At 36.5% G+C, this 16,142-nt stretch overlaps 1 protein-coding gene across 7 annotated transcripts in view; it reads right to left on the bottom strand.

Annotated features, from left to right (window-relative positions):
- Positions 1 to 2,504: 2,504 nt before the first annotated feature.
- The window catches only part of VAV3 (vav guanine nucleotide exchange factor 3), a 183,258-nt gene continuing 169,620 nt past the window's right edge, over positions 2,505 to 16,142 (bottom strand). For 6 of the 7 annotated variants that reach the window (XM_052800935.1, XM_052800929.1, XM_052800931.1 and 3 more), the window contains 3 exons: positions 12,970 to 13,053; positions 7,370 to 7,521; positions 2,505 to 5,563 (listed from right to left, as the gene is read on the bottom strand). In XM_052800935.1, the coding sequence (XP_052656895.1) occupies positions 5,522 to 5,563; positions 7,370 to 7,521; positions 12,970 to 13,053 (278 nt within the window). In that variant the 3' untranslated portion in view covers positions 2,505 to 5,521. The remainder of the gene's footprint in view (positions 5,564 to 7,369; positions 7,522 to 12,969; positions 13,054 to 16,142) is intronic. The other variant, XM_052800932.1, reaches the window with a different exon arrangement.

The raw sequence follows: 16,142 nt of genomic DNA, 5'->3' as shown, positions 1-16,142 counted from the left end.
GGCACAAGAAGTTGGCACAGGACACAGCCAGGGCACCTGACCCAAAGTGGCCAACGGGGTATTCCATACCATGTGACGTCACATCTAGTATAGAAACTGGGGGGCGGGGGGGGCGGGGGAATCGCCGCTCGGGGACTAGCTGGGTGTCGGTCAGCAGGTGGTGAGCAATTGCACTGTGCATCATTTGTACATTCCAATCTTTTTATTATTGCTGTTGTCATTTTATTAGTGTTATCATTATCATTACTAGTTTCTTCTTTTCTGTTCTATTAAACCGTTCTTATCTCAACCCATGAGTTTTACTTCTTTTCCCGATTTTCTCCCCCATCCCACTGGGGGGAGGGGGGGGAGTGAGCAGCTGCGTGGTGCTTAGTTGCTGGCTGGGGTTAAACCACGACATTTCTAAAGCCATATATTATGCTATTAATATGAAAAAAAAAGTTCTGAAAGAAGCAAACCAGCCTCATGCCCCTTAGCAAACGGCTACCTCCGAACCTGCCACTTGTTGTAACTATAAGTTTACTTAAGGTCAGATTGCAACATTTTAAAATGAACTCACATATTTTCTGAAAAGCACATTACCAGGTAAGAAATTGTAACCTAGAAAAAGTCACCAATAACTCAAACATTTCAGGAGGCTTATTAAATAAAATCTAACTTCACAGTCATGTAAGCAGCAGAGATCATTATAATGAATGAGCAGAGTACACTGCAGCAGATCAGGAATTATAAAACTAAATTAGAAACCCAAATCTCATTTGCTATAAAAACAAACGGCTCTTTGTTCTTGAAAAGGAAGTTGCTAAGATAACGCAATGAATCACCCTTCTGCAGTCAATTTCTGATTCTTAATCCTTTCTATATTTCTTTTAGCTAATTATACATGCATCATACATTGTAGCATTTTGTGAAAAAGTGGGTATCATTAACATCTCATCTCACAGCTTTATGAAGTTAAATTACTCAAAACTACCCTTCCTCCATATAGTGGACATCTAGGTAACAGCTAAAATTCCATGGCACATTTCAAGAAAGGCTAGGGAATGTATTCACTTCTTTCTCTTAAATGAATACATTCCAAGATTCAAAGTTGTATGCAAGTAATGACCCTACCTGAATTTGATGAGAACAGATACTACTGTGGCTTGCTAAAGCACCGTGCATTACACATATACACAGCATCTCTGCCTGTCATTTTACCTTTATGCCTGCTGTACTGGGTTTGGCCAAGATGGCATTAACTTTCTTTATACCAGCTCTTACAGTGCTGTGTTTTAGATCTGCAACAAAACCAGTGCTGACAACACATTGATGTTTCAGCTATTGCTAACAGTGTTGCATAGCATGAAGGCCTTCTCTGTTTCTTACTCTGTGCCATCCTCCCAAGCGAGCAGAGGCTGGGAGGGGACACAACCAGGTAGATGACTCAAACGAACCAAAGAGATACTCCATATCATATAATGTCATGCTCAGCAATAAAATGGAGAGGAGGGAGCGCTTCCTCTGTTGCCTAAATGGAATAAGCAGTGGTCTCTGAACAGAAGTTGAATTTCAGGTAAAATAGTAATGTAAGGCTCTCAGCAGCCCAGTTTGTAGCAAAGAGATAAGTTAATTTACTGTAGTGTCAATACAGTTGGTGAAACTGTATGACAGTGCTAGTGCATAAATTATATCTGCCATTACAGCTCTTTTTCCAAAGTGTTGGCAATATTGATTGTGAAATAGAAACAAACATTTTTGCACTGAACATCGAAGTCAACAGAACAAAACCTAGGTCTGAGGCAGGGTATTTTGTATAAACAAGCCCCACATTTTTCTAGACAGCACCTCTCTCTCACCTTTATGAACTGCTAAAACCTTGAGAAACAACCTTTTCTTCTCCTTCATAGAGCACCTAGAGCTTGCCTGTGAGGCAAAGTAAAAAGGTATCCTGGTTGGCATAATTTTCATTGTTCAAGTTAAATTTTTTTTTTCAAGCTGAGATTTTCAAATAAGCTTCCAAGCCTTACAACTGAAAAAAATTATTCAGAACACAGTCACAAGTGGTTCTTATGCCCTAATTACAGTGCTTTCTCAATTTCTCACCCATCAGAGGACACACATCTCTTCTCGCATATAAGGGGAGGGAGAACGTCTGTGACTGAGTGTGATACTGTTAACACGAGAATTTAATTGAGAAACATTTCTGCATCTCGCGTTAGGTGTGACTTAGTTATGTGATATGTTCATGGGTGACAGGAAAATTATGCCTTACATCTGTAGAGATGTGCAAATGCCTCATTAAGTTTAATAATTATCTGTTAGAAGGGCAGTTCCACAAGAAAATCTCTGCTACTGAAAAATAGAAGGGACAGAATGAAACAACACTGCAATCACATCATTACTGACCTTCCTGAATTAATTCACCTGTTCAGAAATATTTTTATAAACATATTAATAATTAATGTTATATTGTAAAAAATGCATGAATGGGTTACACTATGAAAAGATTATCAAGTAGCCCATGAAATTAGACACAGACTATATTTTCAGATTTGAGCTCAATTCAACTTGAATTTGCATGTTAATTCACATACGACAGAGGGAGAAAGCAGAAGGTGGAAGAGAAGGAACATTGCTATGAAACATGACACATAAAAGAAAACTTTTTAAGAACAACTGCTTTTCAATCAAAAAACTACAAGTATCATCTCTGACAGACAAAAATCAATAGTATACGACTGATTCCACAATGTTCTCCATAGCTAAAAAACAAAACGAAAACGCCCACCACCTTCCTGGATGTGGCAGAAGGCAAATTATCCCGACAACAAAAAGCTCTCAAGGAAAGCTATACTATCCCATTTACATTGACACTCCATTTTACAGCTAAACAAGGATTATACAAATCTGGGAAACCAAAACAGAACATTATCAACTTCTGCTCACTATAAGAAGGTGGTTAAACAAACAAAGCACAACCTTCATACTAGACAACTATGCATTTTGACGCATACCATTAAACAAAAAATTAACCAGTTTATTATATTTAACATATTTACAAAATAGTACAAATTAAAGTACTGAAACTCCATTATTGCATGACAACAAAACCTCCATACAGGCAAAAGCAGCACATGAAAGAGACACTCCAGAATATTTAGGAAGTCTTTGGTACTCAAAATATAGTTTAAGATGCAGCATTAACTCAATCAATACAGGGCATTAAACACAGACAATAATATGTAGATTTATGCCACAAAAGTAAGTTTAGCTACGGCTTTCATTCTTATCAAAGGCCAATTACTGGACTCAGGAATTGCTTAAAAGCTTTGCAGCAACTTCAGGATGGAGAGACTACTCAAAATTATTCTAAAACCAAGCTGCTGAAAGCGACTGATGTATTTCTCAACTCATATTGAATTAAATTGCCTCCTCTCAGAACTGTATGACAGCAAAGCACTAAACATTTCACAGGCCTAGAGCTTATTCCTCTACCCCTTGAGCAGGCAAAACTGTGAAAGAATCAACTTCATCTACTTAAGGAATATAGGATCAAGCTCACAATAGACAATAGAACTGCATGGCAAAAAAAGATCAAAAACAGCATACTCTGGTCTACACTGTTGTACACATCCTTTACAAAATGTTTTATGCATAATCTACATTATTTACAAATGGTCTCAATTGTTCCATCAAGTAATGTACTCAACACAATCACAGTTTACATAATTTCGAGGTAAATCCTTGAAAAGTTAGATCATCAGCAGAGTTTCATCCGCAAGGCTGAATCTCACAAGTGGAGGATTTCTAATTAGAAGATCCTCTCTTTCACCTGGTCACACAGCAGTGTATGTAAGGTGTAGCAGATGGGTAAGATAGCAGAGACAAAGAGGATTATTGTGAATCCTCTGTGCTGTGCTTGGTCCTTCCTGAGGGCCAGAAGGAGGCCAGAAAGAAGCAAAGAACATTGGGGACAGCCAAAGAGAATCTGAAATACGTACTAGCAGATTCTGCTCTGTGGACGAACAGTGGATATTATGTTGCTTGCAGACTGGGAAAAACGGCAGTGTTAAATTGTGCTGTATCTATGCACACTAATTGCAAGACGCCTATGTGAAAAGAGGATAGGGAAAAGCAAAAGAGAGGATGTGGGACAGGATGAATTAACTTTCTTGATTGGTCAACATCACCCTAAAAACAAAATGCATTTAAGAGCCTTACTTTCTTAGAAGTTTTCAAGCCAGGTTAGATGTTATCTAAATAATCAAAACTGCACATCTGAAGACACCACCCACATTTATTTTAGCGTATAACTACAGCACTTCTGACCCTCCATAAATATATTAAAACACTGCCTCACCAAGGGGTGGACACCACTTTACAAGGCCTGATGTTTCAGGCTAGCTAACCTAGGCACTTTTTTCCTTGGGGATGCTCATAACACTGCAACAAGACCACTCACTCATTGAACTGCCGTTAACATCCCAGGGAACAAGAGAAGAAAGGGCACAAAGTAATCTGCAAGTTCCCTTCGCGTTACTTTGTAAGAGCACAAAAGGTGATAGAAACTCCTGTTTAACTAGGAAAAGACAGTTTAGGGTTGGAAGCATCGAAGTTCATCTGAATCAATCAAGAGGTTAAGATAAACAGTTTTGTTCTTGAGAATTGACATCATCTTCCATTAGTATATTCTCCTACAGAATAGGTCTACAATATTGATTTAATGTTAATGCTGAAAATTTTAAAACTCATCTTGTCATGACTCTCTTCAGTTGCACTTTTATGGTCAGCTGCTTAAATGAAAAAACCTCACACAAAAAGACTGACAAAGAAAGGATCCCACAATTCTATTTTGTGGATGCTTGTTCAAGCAATACCACGTCACTACACCTTTTTAAAATGTTGTCTTTCAACAAATTGTTAGACGATTTAGGCAGGACCTCAAAGTAGTCAGTTAACTAATTATATATGCATGAATGCTACTCATGTTTACTACATATTTCCTTCAGAATGTTTTTATGAGTGTAAAACTGTTTGTAAGGTGATAAGTAAAGTAGTTTGATGTTTCAAGGCAAGTCTACTGACTGTACTTTATGCCCACTGGAATGACTGAACTCTGTTTTCTGTATGCAGTGATAAGGAATAATAAGCCTTCATCTCCTTGTACCATCACAGATGTTAGCTAGAAGAAAAGAGACTTATTAAATATTCAGCCATAGCTAGTATTCATGGTGTAGCACAGGGTGAAATGAAAAGGAGCATAAAGAAATTTGTTTTCCGGAGATCTTCTGGGAAGGTGAGGGTTGGTCTTTGTACTGATCCCCAGTGATGGCAAACTGGCAGGTTGTTTCTTGCACAGCTCTGGGCAAGGTAATAATCTGTCAGCACAAACTTCTGTATAAATTCCAACATTAAGACTGGAAGGTTCAGACTGACAAAAATGCTGCTGTTTAAATACTTAACAAAACCAGTAACACTTTGAAGATATTAAATTTTTACAATCCCTGAAACTGCTGGTCAGCAGAGGAAAGTTTTTAATTCATTCATCCTCTTCAACATAAGTTGATGGAAACCAGCCCACCTAAAAAGCGGAAAAGCAGAACAAAATAATACATGAGATGCACAGGCTTTTTAAATGGCTGAAGTAGGCAAAACAAGGATGAGTCTGTTCAGTAAATATAAGAATAAGATTACCAAGATAAACTTGACTGATCTGCCACAGTTAGGGTAAGTACCCTAAACAAAAGAATAACTTGCAGATATGACAATTTGGAGACTAAACCTCTCTTCCCCCTCCCCCCAAAACAAACAGACAAACAAAAAACCCAAAAAACCGAACAGCCCCATCCCACAAAACACACACCCAAACCACTTTTGCCCAAATTGGAAGTCTAAGCATTCAGCAAAAAAGTCTAGAAATGCCAAGAGCAGCAGTAGCTTTACTACAGGCAGGATACTTCTATTTTTTGAATGAGCAGTTATATATTTAACAGGCTTCAGTCAGGTCCAGGGAATCCTCTTACAAAGGAAATAGCAACTGATTTGATTGCATTACACAGAGTTAAAATCCACTGCCATTTAAATAAGACAGAACTGGAAGGCAGAGTCCAGTGTTTTATATTTCATAAGTTATAATGCTATCTCCAGTCTGAAATTAATGATGTGTCAAATAAGGATTATATAAGACATACAGGGAAGCAATATCATATATTACTTATTGTCTTATCTATCTGATTTAGGTTTTTCACTCAGACTTCTTTATATCTAAGTCAATTTAACGCTTATGAAAGACCTCAAAACCAAACCTAGAGCATGAGTGGAAGGAATAACTGTGTAAATTTTGTTTTAGGCTACCTTGCCAAAATATCTCCAGAGGTGAGCTTATGATCTCAAGTCCAGACTGTGAAAGAATGCTAGCACATAACAGGGCATCCTTTAGGATGTGGGTAGCTGCATTAGAATGAGATGCTCAGTTTTCTTCACATGTAAAATGTATATAGGATGACCACTATTTCTTCTGCTTCCCTATTTCTTCTTGTTTAATTGACCATTTCACTTTAAGTTTATAACCAGGCTCATGTACATTAAAAATAAAAATAAAAATTCTCCAAACTGCATGAAACAGCAAATCTGGACATCTGCTTCAACCAGGCTTTCAACTTCCATTTCCAGCTTCCAGCCAATCTGCTTTCTTCCACCTCGCATTCCTTGACCCTGCATCTCAGCCCTTTAGATATGGAAACAGCAGCCTCAAATACTTCTGACTAATCTACATTAAAGAGCAAGCAATATGCTAAGACTGAAGCAATATAGCCTTTATAGGTCAAAACTTAAACTTTACTTCCATGCAAGTCTCAGAGTGCAGTGTAAAGTGACTTTGTAAAAATCCCTGCTAAATACGCCACTTCGTATGAGCCACATTTTTAGAGATCAAAGAAGCAGCCTCCTATAAAAAAGGTGGCTGATTCCATTGCATTGTAGTCTGGCAGAAAGGTGTGGAACTCATTCTGTGTTAAACTGCTACACAGGCTTTCACAGCACCAGGAACCTGAGCTTTTGACCCCAAATACATGTGTGCAACACAGTTCAAGAAAGTTTAGTTGTAGCTGTACTATTAATCCTGGTTATTTTCCAACCTTATAATCGTGCCCAAATATTCAGCATAGTAGGTCACGTTAAATAACCAATTAATTTAGATGCTGGGAAAGCTGCCTGGCAAGAGTTCTACCTGGCTCCTATGAAACACAAATGAGAACATGTTGTATCTTGTGAATTTAAATATATAAAGAAGGTTTATGATGTAGGAACACACCTTATTTTTTTACAAAATCACTGTCAGCAAAGGCAGAAATGAGACAAAGGAAAACAAAAGAAAACCCAACCTTACCCTTCCATTTACTTCACCTCTCCACCAGCCATTTGCACTCATCTTTGTATAAATTTTTACAACATCCCCTTTCAATAAGGACAGCTCTCTCATGTCTCTTGCACAGAAGTCATACCTGGCTATGGCAATGCCTATCACCTTCGGGCTTAGCACTGAAATGAAACAGACATTAACATTATTAGGGTTTGTTAATTGAGGACTACTACAGTAATGTATATAGCAGTACTGTAAAAAAATAAAACAATGATTTCACAACAACATACACTGCCATTCATCTTATGCAAATGTGAAAGCATCTGCACTACACTATCAAGAAAGTTTAAACATAGGTGAATGGTGTAAAAGTTGAAGGGATTTTATGGGATTTTTTAAAAAAAGTTTTTATTTTTAGAAAAAAGTCAAACTAGATGAACCATAAATAAAATATCCCCCACCCCAAAATTGCTAAATACGTTTGCAATTATTGTATTTTTGTGCTTCATAATAAAACTTGCTGCCAGTTACATGCATCAACATATTTTACAGGTCACTAGTTTCTTTCCAAAAGAATTATTAGCATTTACAGTTGATTTAACTTTAAACCTCTAATGAAGCAAAACAAATAGAATAAGGTGCTGTTCTTTCAAAAACAACTCCCAAGTTAAATATTAATGCACTTAAAATTGGAAGCTAACATCAGCATGAGCAAAAAAGTAAAGAGTTTCCACAGGAAATTTGTATGGATCATTTGTTACAATCTGCATGAACATTGGCTGATGTAAATTTACTCTTTTCAGGAGCTTATTCTGTAAATCACCAATGAATTTGTTCTACAAAACTTTTCATGAAGAAGAAAATCCTTACAAACTTTTCTCTTAAGTTTCAGTGAAATTAATACTTAAAAATTTTAAGCTACATCAATGTAAGTATTTTGCCAATGTAAAACCCAGACATTTTAAGCAATAAAAAGTTGTGAAATATTTTAAAAAAGCAAATGTGAAAAAAGCCTAATTTCAAAAACCAACCCCCTTCTCCCAAATAATTTTATAGGAAAGTGTGTTTTCAACCCTGAGGTAGAACACCCAAACTTGCAAAAGAAATCCTCGACTATTCCAATGAGAGGGAAGTGGGCATGGCACCTAAAAGATAAAGGCCTTTGACTTGAGCAGTTTAGGAAAAACATCTACTGTTCTGCTGCATTTTGTAGTTGGATTATTTGTCCAAAGCACTCTTTTTTTATTGTTTTCCACTAATGCCATTGTTTTCCTATGTAAGTCACTGTAGATAAGAGTTTACAAGCACAAGCAAGCTTCCCACTGAAAAGATTTCAGAAGAATTCATCGTATGATCATGATGGATGACTTGATATAATGTACATCTAATAATCTTTTTTCTGAGAACCCTTTCCAATTTCTTAGAAATTCCCAATCATCTTTAGGAAATACCATTAAGAGTCTAGTTTTAGCAATGCCTTCAACAATGTAATACTAAAAGTTCATAGCTAGCTACCTTTAATTTAAATCAGGAACACAAAACATGGCAAACGAGCTAGAAAATCTTGACAGTTTCAGCTCTGCTTGCATTTAAGATTTCTTCTGACCCCACTAGGGACATTTTATTGGAACAGAAGCTTTTGCATAATAGTATTAAATATATGAAAATCATTATATATTCAAATATTTTTAGCTTACAGAGACAATACAAACAGTTTATTTTAAAATAACAACAAATACTATATTTAAAATATTATTAGATATATCACAAAAACAGAATGCCTAAAAACTGTTTTGGAAAGAGATCATGCCCTTTTTTATATCATGCCATTAAAGTTTAGTCCAATGTTTCAGACTACTTATGTAGAGTATGCTTGCTCATCAGATACTTGATACAGGATGCCATATAAAAGAGAATCAGGACCTCAATTTATTGCTTATATTTACAACATAAAGATGTTGTAAAAAACTAAGTGATACATTAAGTATATTAAAGTTCAAACATACTTTTTCCCCCTCTAAGCAAGTCAGATGTAGACAGTACTTGTTTAGATCCTGACATGAATGTTACGTCCTATACCTTATCAGTTTTGCAGTAATCAATTTTACAGGTAAGGAGCACATGATGGGCAGCAATTATTTTGGAGAAAGGAGAAAAAAAAAAAAACAAACAAAAAGAGCAGTTATTGATTGTAAGGTCAGTAAGCATTTATAGGTGTGCAGCAATATCACTGGCAGATTTGGGGAAGCATTGCAGGATGCAAGGAGTGATTCTGGGGAACAGGGTATCATTTCAGATTCTATAAAGGAGATAAAGGGGCAAGGAAGAAGATTACATGAGGCAAAGACGAACAAATTTGGGAAAACGTGGAAGAAAAGAACTAAGGAGGAAAGAAATGCATGGAAGAATAATAAAAAGGAAAAATGCTGAGGAAAATTAGGGTAGAAAAAGAAAGAGGGGCAGATCTGGGGGAAAGGAGGACTTCTATCTCTTTTTCAGTTTGTGAAGCCAGAGAGGAAAAGGAAAAAGAAGCAACAGAAATCAAAGCCATATATCTCCAAAAGTCTTGAGGCAGCAAGTAGCAGAATTTAGATTAATTTAGAATGCAACATCCATATTTTCAAAATAAAAGTAATGCTCATGATAGGAAATATATAAAAGGAAGCCAGAAGACTGATGGAATACAGGAAAATGACAGTGCTAATTTTGGAAAAAATATTAACCATATCTCTCTGCTGCCATAGTCACAAAAACAACTTGAGTAGAGCCTATCAGCCCTGAATTCCCAATCAAAGCTGTCCCAGGATAAATGAAACTTGAGGGAAGACAGTCAGCATGTGGAAAGGACATCTGCACAGGTGGAAGAGAGAATAAACACTGAGTGAAGAAAAGAAAGAGGATAGCTACAGGGAGAATGAGGAAGGAGAGAGAGAATGGGAAGGAGCAGAGATTGATGGAAAGGAAGTGCCCAACAGGAGAACGTGAATGAGAAATTAAAGAGGGGGGAAAAGAAAAAGCAAGGAAAAAAAGAAAAGCAGCTATTGAGAAAGCAGTAATAAATAAACCTTGTGTATTAGTAGGGAGATACTCAGAGGATTAACAGGAAATAGAGTGAGAAATCTGAGGGAGGTGGATAAAAGGTACATGTATGAATGAGAAAAATATACTTTTGCTTAACCTAGCCCTTCCTTCTGCAAACAGGAGAAGAAAAAAAGACAGGGAACTATAGTCAGCTTTGATTCACACTAGAGTATGTTGGAAAAGTTTCTCATTGACAGTGAGATACATGTGCTGCAAATAAATTTTAATACTAGTTTGGGCCACTGATGAAGGAACTGGGGTGCAAACAAGACGTTCCATGTGATCACAGCAGGCTGGTCTAGCTCAAGTTTATGCCTGTGCTTAAATTTCACAAGGGTCAATGTATCATTATAAAAGCTGTGAGTAGGTTTTTTTCTCTCCTGGTGGTATGGCCTCCTAGTAATTCTGCAGCCATATCCCCTAAAGATTGCTCTTGTGTATTCATTTCCATGCTTCTTGAACCAATGTACATTTACTTGCACTGTTTAACCAAACCTCAGTTCTATTATACAAGCATGGGCAGCACCTCCAGTAGTGTTCAGTAGTTGGCTTAACCCTTTTCCTGTGTTACCAACTTCCGTATCAGCAGAACTAAGCCAGCTCTGAAGATCCTTTTGAAAAAAAAAATTACTTGTAATATCATGAAATAAGTATTTGTTCATTTAATGTAAGAAAATTCTTTGGCTATTTTGAAAAGCTTAAATTAAGAATTACTAATCGATATTTTCCTTTAGTATTTTGTACTTGTATAAAGAAATACTTTACACAGCATATTGTGATATGCAAGGCATTGAATCCTTACTTATTGTTACAGTTACTTAAGAATTTTCTGATAGAGCAGGTTTTCATAGGAAAAAAAGGAATACAATTATAATTTGTTGAAACTATGCATGGGAATATATGGGAACGTATGATAGGCTTAAAGTAACCCTGAGTCTTGATACAGTTCTATCACTGTAGGCCACTTCACAATTTTGTTTTCATGGAACAGATACCAGTTTCAGTAAGAATTGACTTTATGATCAAGTACTGTGCAGTTGAAGGAAAGAGGTCATCTTCTATCTCACCCAAAAGGATAGAAACTCGCAGTATTTACCTACAATAAAGGGCCAAAACTTAACTCCTTTGTGTTCTCCAATTCAAATGAGGTGAGCGCTTCAGACGTTCCAGATGAATGTCATGACCACAGGGTAAATGGCTATACCAGAATGGCTTTCTATTCATCTTTTCTACAGATGTGCCCCTTTATGTAAGTATATGTCAAATGGAAGAGTGCCTTAAAGCCTGAATTTTCAGTCAGTGTTGTGACTACTGAAAGGAAGTAAAAATATCTGCTCCCTCCCCCCCCCCAAATCTATGTAAGGAGATAGAAATGGAAGAACCAGACTCCAAAACATTGAACAACTGAGGGGCAAAATATTCAAGAGCAGTATAGGACGTTGAGATTGAAATCCCTGGCATGAATTGAGGGAGGGCTCAACAAAGACATTCTCAGCACAAGTAAGCACGCTAGCCGTTCTAATACTGAGCTGCCAACTACGTCTTTTTCCCCTCTAGAAACTATGGAAAGCCTTAAGAGTCCATCTTGGAGCACTAAGCAATTTGGATGACCTCTGCGGGGTAGGTGTAAAATACTGCCTACTCAGATCTCCTAGTCAGATCTTGATTATGACAACATCCATGCTCGCACATGCTAGACACCTCCCTTTCCCTAGTGCAAAAGCCAGCCTCAATCCTGATTTGCACAACTTAGGCCAAGTCCTCCATCCCCTGTACGCAGGGGTATGTCAGTGTAACATGAGTGAATGCTGCGTTCTTAACAGTAGTAGCTCCTTCCATATGCTCCTTGAAGGCATTTACCTTCCTACTAGCAAAAATTCTTCTTGAATTGTCCAGCGGTACAGTTCACTTCTTTGAAGACCAGAGCAAGTCATAGCCATACTGATGCACTAATTGAGACCACCCACTGCTACTACTTTACGCATTTTTATGCAGTCTTAGTTTAAAATGTTTCCATCTATTAAAGCCAGAGATGGCTAAATGAGAATAAAGAAAACAATATTTAGAAAACAGATGGGTAAAATTAATTAAACAATGTTAATGCAGAATATAAAGAAAGCATTTTCTACAAAAAAACTACTGTATTCTAAGATGCTGCTGCAGTATGTTTTTGCTGCAGGGATGGGACGAATATATTATTTATCTACAAACAGTGAAATTTTCAGGTTTGTGCATTTGAACAAATACATTAAAATACATATAGCTCATAGATGTCAACTACATAAATTAACTGTCAAGGGATCATTGATTGAATCTGGTGCAACTATTGAGCTTTGCAACACCTATTCAAACTTCTTATTGTAATAAACACTTTTTCAAAGGTTTAAGAGTTTAATTTTTGTTACGCTCCAAGAATAACATGTAAATAACTCAGTTTTTGGAGTCAGAGAAGAACTGAAGTATTAGATTCGTCCCTTCCCTCGCTTGCTGAACACAGAAACAACAGAAGAAAATTTAGAAGAAATATAAAAGCAGTAAAGCAGTACCTGACCAGAAAGGAGTGGAGGAAGGGGGAACAAAGCTGTAGTCTGGAAGAGTTACAAAAGAAAACCCACAGAACAAAGAAGGGGCTTAGAGAAAGAAAGAGAAAAAGAGAAAAGCAAAAGAACATTGAAATATCGGCACAAGATATAAATATAGTTTTTAAACTATATAATTCATTGATAATAAGGAAACTAAGGTTCCCTACTAAGGATGTCTGGAAGGAAATTGACTATAATAACTAGAAAATTTGGATCTATGATTTAATTTTTAACAATTGCATTTTTCAAAGAGTAACGTAGAAAGAAGGCACCCATTCAGGGCTTCAGAGAAGCAAATTAAAACTGCAGACTTGCAAATTTTTTCAGATTCAACAGATTTTTTTTTTCCTTCTTCTTCTTCTTTGTGTGCCCCACTTCTTAACAGTCCTAAAGCAGGAACTCATGCATACCTAAGAATTCCTCTTGAGTCCAGGAAGACTAGTCACACACCCTTAATTAGGAATATAGCCTAAGTACCAGTTGAACTGGGGTCTCATAACATGCATGGGAAAAATCATGCATTTTGCCCTGATAATCATTAACATCAATAGGAACTGCACTGCTAAACTACATCCTCTAAGGCCCAACAGTATTGCTCATCTTTGCAGTTTTCCCTGACTTGAGAGAAAACCCTTGAGCAAGCAAAAAAAAAGCATAAGTTTGGCATAGGCAGAATCAACACATCACCCTAGTCCCTCTAACAGCTTCCTCGGGTGAAAGGTTAGAGGTGCACTTGCTCTATTGCCAACAAACCTAGGGTCAACGTATTTTTAAATACAAAATTAGATGAAACGAACTAAAAATCTCTTTGAATGGAACTACAGTTTGTTGACATGCTCTCACATTTTGTCCCTCTTTTGAAGAGGCAATGAAGATATATAGTGTACAAAGTCTAATAAATTTGGGATCTTTGCTCCCAGCTGTGATTTGGAAACGGAAGTCCATCTTCAACTGGATAAATGATAATGTAGCCTCTAAATTATGCCTACTAATATCTATAATTATTGAACAAGAGTGTTCCTTAAAAATGTAGCAGGGTTATAGTCATCACATACAGCTGCTTCCCTGAATTTATTCTTGTGACTACACATGAAACAAAATCATTTTGCTTCAAAATGGCTATTTGCAGGAATGATGACTAGAACTATTTTATGCAAGGAATTAACAAAGAATCCATGGTGGAGGTAATGACACATTGTTGTGCATCTTATCTGGATGAGAACAGATATGTTTGTGACAATGAAACTACCAGCATAAATAAAATAAACAGGACCAATACTGTATTTTAACATTCATAAGCTATGGGTTATTTGTTTTAAAAAACCCACAACACAAACCAACAGCAGTTTAGGTTAGGATCTCAAAGTAATACAAAAGAAACATACTCCAGGACCTCTTGCACACTAGAAACTCCCTTCTGATCCTTCACAGTGATGATCCTTTCTCCGCCTCTAATAATAAATGGATTATCTGAGAATGCATGAGGTTACCTGAGGAACTCCTTTATACTGGAGCTAGTAACCCCAGATGACAGCTCTGTGTGGAAATACATTACATAAACCGAAAGGGCAACTTGACTGAAGTAGTGTGCCCATTCTTAGAGAAAAATAACTGCCTTTATTTCTACATAAGTACAATGATGGTGTGCAAAAGTAGTTTGCAGGAATAAAGAGAAGTTAGGTGCTATATAGGGGGTGGGTGGTCCTTTCCTGTCCACACATTATCTTAATTTTTTAAGAATTTCTCTGTCTGATATAACTGGAGGTTTGGTTTTACGTGTGAAATTCTGGACAACTAAACCTATGTGGGCAAGGAAATCCCACTAGATTTCTACAGATAAATAGTCTGGTTTTAAACGTCTCTGATAAGGGTTTTGGTGTTGGCTTTTAAGGAGAAAGGCTGGGTTCTTTTGTTTCCTTAAGGGTTGGAGTAACACTTGGTTTATTTTACTTTATTAACAGATACTTTTACACAGTTAATGCATTAAGTAGTAGAATGATGTGATATAACTAGTTAATGTACCTACTCCTAGTCTACAGGTGATGAAAAACAGTCACTCAAATAGTATTTGGCTTCATGCTTTAGGTTACATTGAAATCTAAATTTCAGACCCAGATTTCTCAATATGATTGTGCTCTGCATCAGCAGATTAGAATAAAGTGCCAAAAACTATTCTGTAGAATAATGTCAACTTTTTCTTCCATTTTTGCCTTTATTTCATTAAATGGTCGATCACCCCTCTAATCTAATGTAAGAATTAGTATTCTTCCGTGTAGCCAAACAAAATTTGATCATACTATGTATAGAAAAGCCTAGGACTGAAAAATTAAGAAGAAAGGACTGAAAAATTAAGAAGAAAGAATGTACCATTTCCCAAAAAATCTTCCTAATTAACTTGAATTTCTATATTGAGAAAAGTAAATGTCTGACAGCTTTTACAACCACATTAAAAGTGTAAATAAATATCAGAACAGAGTGGGTGAGTTCTGCAAGACCAGGAGACTAAAAAGCAAAGCTCTAATTAAAGTGGAAAGCCAAATTAACTATCTCCATAACATGAAGATTTTTGTTCTAAAAATCTAGTAGATGCTGAAGGGAGAATCAAATTCCTTGAAAATTTAAGAAGTTACAAGGTGATTTATTATGATTCACATCAGAAATCAAAAGTAAACTGAAATGCCACTTGATTTTCTTTCCTTCAATGGGTAAATGAAAACACAACAATTACAAAAGATGAATATAATCCTTTCTCACATTATTCTAGAAAGTACAGTTAATTTGGTATTGCCATTTAATTTCACAGCAGCTCAAAGACTTTGCCAGCAGAAAATGATAAAACTCTGTCAAAGTCTACAGTGGTTCAACTCATGTTTTTTAGAAACACTTTTCCCACTTATTCTGTCAATTATATATGCTAAATACCAGCTGTTTTGAATAAGCAGCTGATGTCTTTTTCAAAAGATGGCCTCATCAAAAATCCAGATACAGTCATGTGAACAGTATAGCACAAAATACTGAGTTGAAACCCAAAACCTCCTTAAAATCATCTTCAAACTGCCAAAGTCCATTGTATTCACTAGTTTCAGCCCCATGCTTGCTAAAATATGGTGAATGTGACACCAAGTAGCTGCACAACT

This window comes from Harpia harpyja, chromosome 11 (assembly GCF_026419915.1).
Source record: "Harpia harpyja isolate bHarHar1 chromosome 11, bHarHar1 primary haplotype, whole genome shotgun sequence".
Taxonomy (NCBI): domain Eukaryota; kingdom Metazoa; phylum Chordata; class Aves; order Accipitriformes; family Accipitridae; genus Harpia; species Harpia harpyja.
This window is presented reverse-complemented; position numbering and strand designations above follow the sequence as displayed.